This window comes from Perkinsus marinus, assembly GCF_000006405.1.
Source record: "Perkinsus marinus ATCC 50983 genomic scaffold scf_1104296928128, whole genome shotgun sequence".
Lineage (NCBI taxonomy): Eukaryota > Perkinsozoa > Perkinsida > Perkinsidae > Perkinsus > Perkinsus marinus.
The window spans coordinates 45,605-46,721 of record NW_003216943.1 but is presented as its reverse complement, the minus strand read 5'-3'; the positions used below and the strand labels follow the sequence as shown (position 1 = coordinate 46,721).

The 1,117-nt window shown below is 41.6% G+C and overlaps 1 protein-coding gene across 1 annotated transcript in view; it reads left to right on the top strand.

Moving 5' to 3' along the window:
- Positions 1-932: 932 nt before the first annotated feature.
- The window catches only part of Pmar_PMAR010019 (ribonucleoside-diphosphate reductase small chain, putative), a gene marked incomplete at both ends in the record, with an annotated part of 4,646 nt that continues 4,461 nt past the window's right edge, over positions 933-1,117 (top strand). Inside the window, one exon of the mRNA XM_002788416.1 lies at positions 933-1,041. Within this exon, the coding sequence (XP_002788462.1) occupies positions 933-1,041 (109 nt within the window). The remainder of the gene's footprint in view (positions 1,042-1,117) is intronic.

Genomic DNA, 1,117 nt, shown 5'->3' with positions numbered 1-1,117 from the left:
CTGAGCTCAGTAGCTGAGGAAAGCGAACATATATTCTACTCCAACACTGTATAGGAAACTCTGAGCTCAGTAGCTGAGGAAAGCAAACATATATTCCTACTCCAACACTGTATAGGAAACTCCTGAGCTCAGTAGCTGAGGAAAGCAAACATATATTCCTACTCCAACACTGTATAGGAAACTCCTGAGCTCAGTAGCTGAGGAAAGCGAACATATATTCCTACTCCAACACTGTATAGGAAACTCCTGAGCTCAGTAGCTGAGGAAAGCAAACATATATTCCTACTCCAACACTGTATAGGAAACTCCTGAGCTCAGTAGCTGAGGAAAGCAAACATATATTCCTACTCCAACACTGTATAGGAAACTCCTGAGCTCAGTAGCTGAGGAAAGCAAACATATATTCCTACTCGAACACTGTATAGGAAACTCCTGAGCTCAGTAGCTGAGGAAAGCAAACATATATTCCTACTCCAACACTGTATAGGAAACTCCTGAGCTCAGTAGCTGAGGAAAGCGATTACATATATTCCTACTCCAACACTGTATAGGAAACTCCTGAGCTCAGTAGCTGAGGAAAGCAAACATATATTCCTACTCGAACACTGTATAGGAAACTCCTGAGCTCAGTAGCTGAGGAAAGCAAACATATATTCCTACTCGAACACTGTATAGGAAACTCCTGAGCTCAGTAGCTGAGGAAAGCAAACATATATTCCTACTCCAACACTGTATAGGAAACTCCTGAGCTCAGTAGCTGAGGAAAGCGATTACATATATTCCTACTCCAACACTGTATAGGAAACTCCTGAGCTCAGTAGCTGAGGAAAGCAAACATATATTCCTACTCCAACACTGTATAGGAAACTCCTGAGCTCAGTAGCTGAGGAAAGCGATTACATATATTCCTACTCCAAGAACTGTTGTTGTAGGTACAAGCAACACGAGGCATCGTTCTGGACAGCTGAGGAGATAGATTTAGGTCAAGACTTGAGGGATTGGGAAACTCTTACTAAGAATGAACAACACTTTATTAAGAATGTAAGGGACGGTGTTGATCATCATCATAGTGATGTTGTTGTTGTTGTTGTTGTTGTTGTTGTTGTTGTTCTTCTTG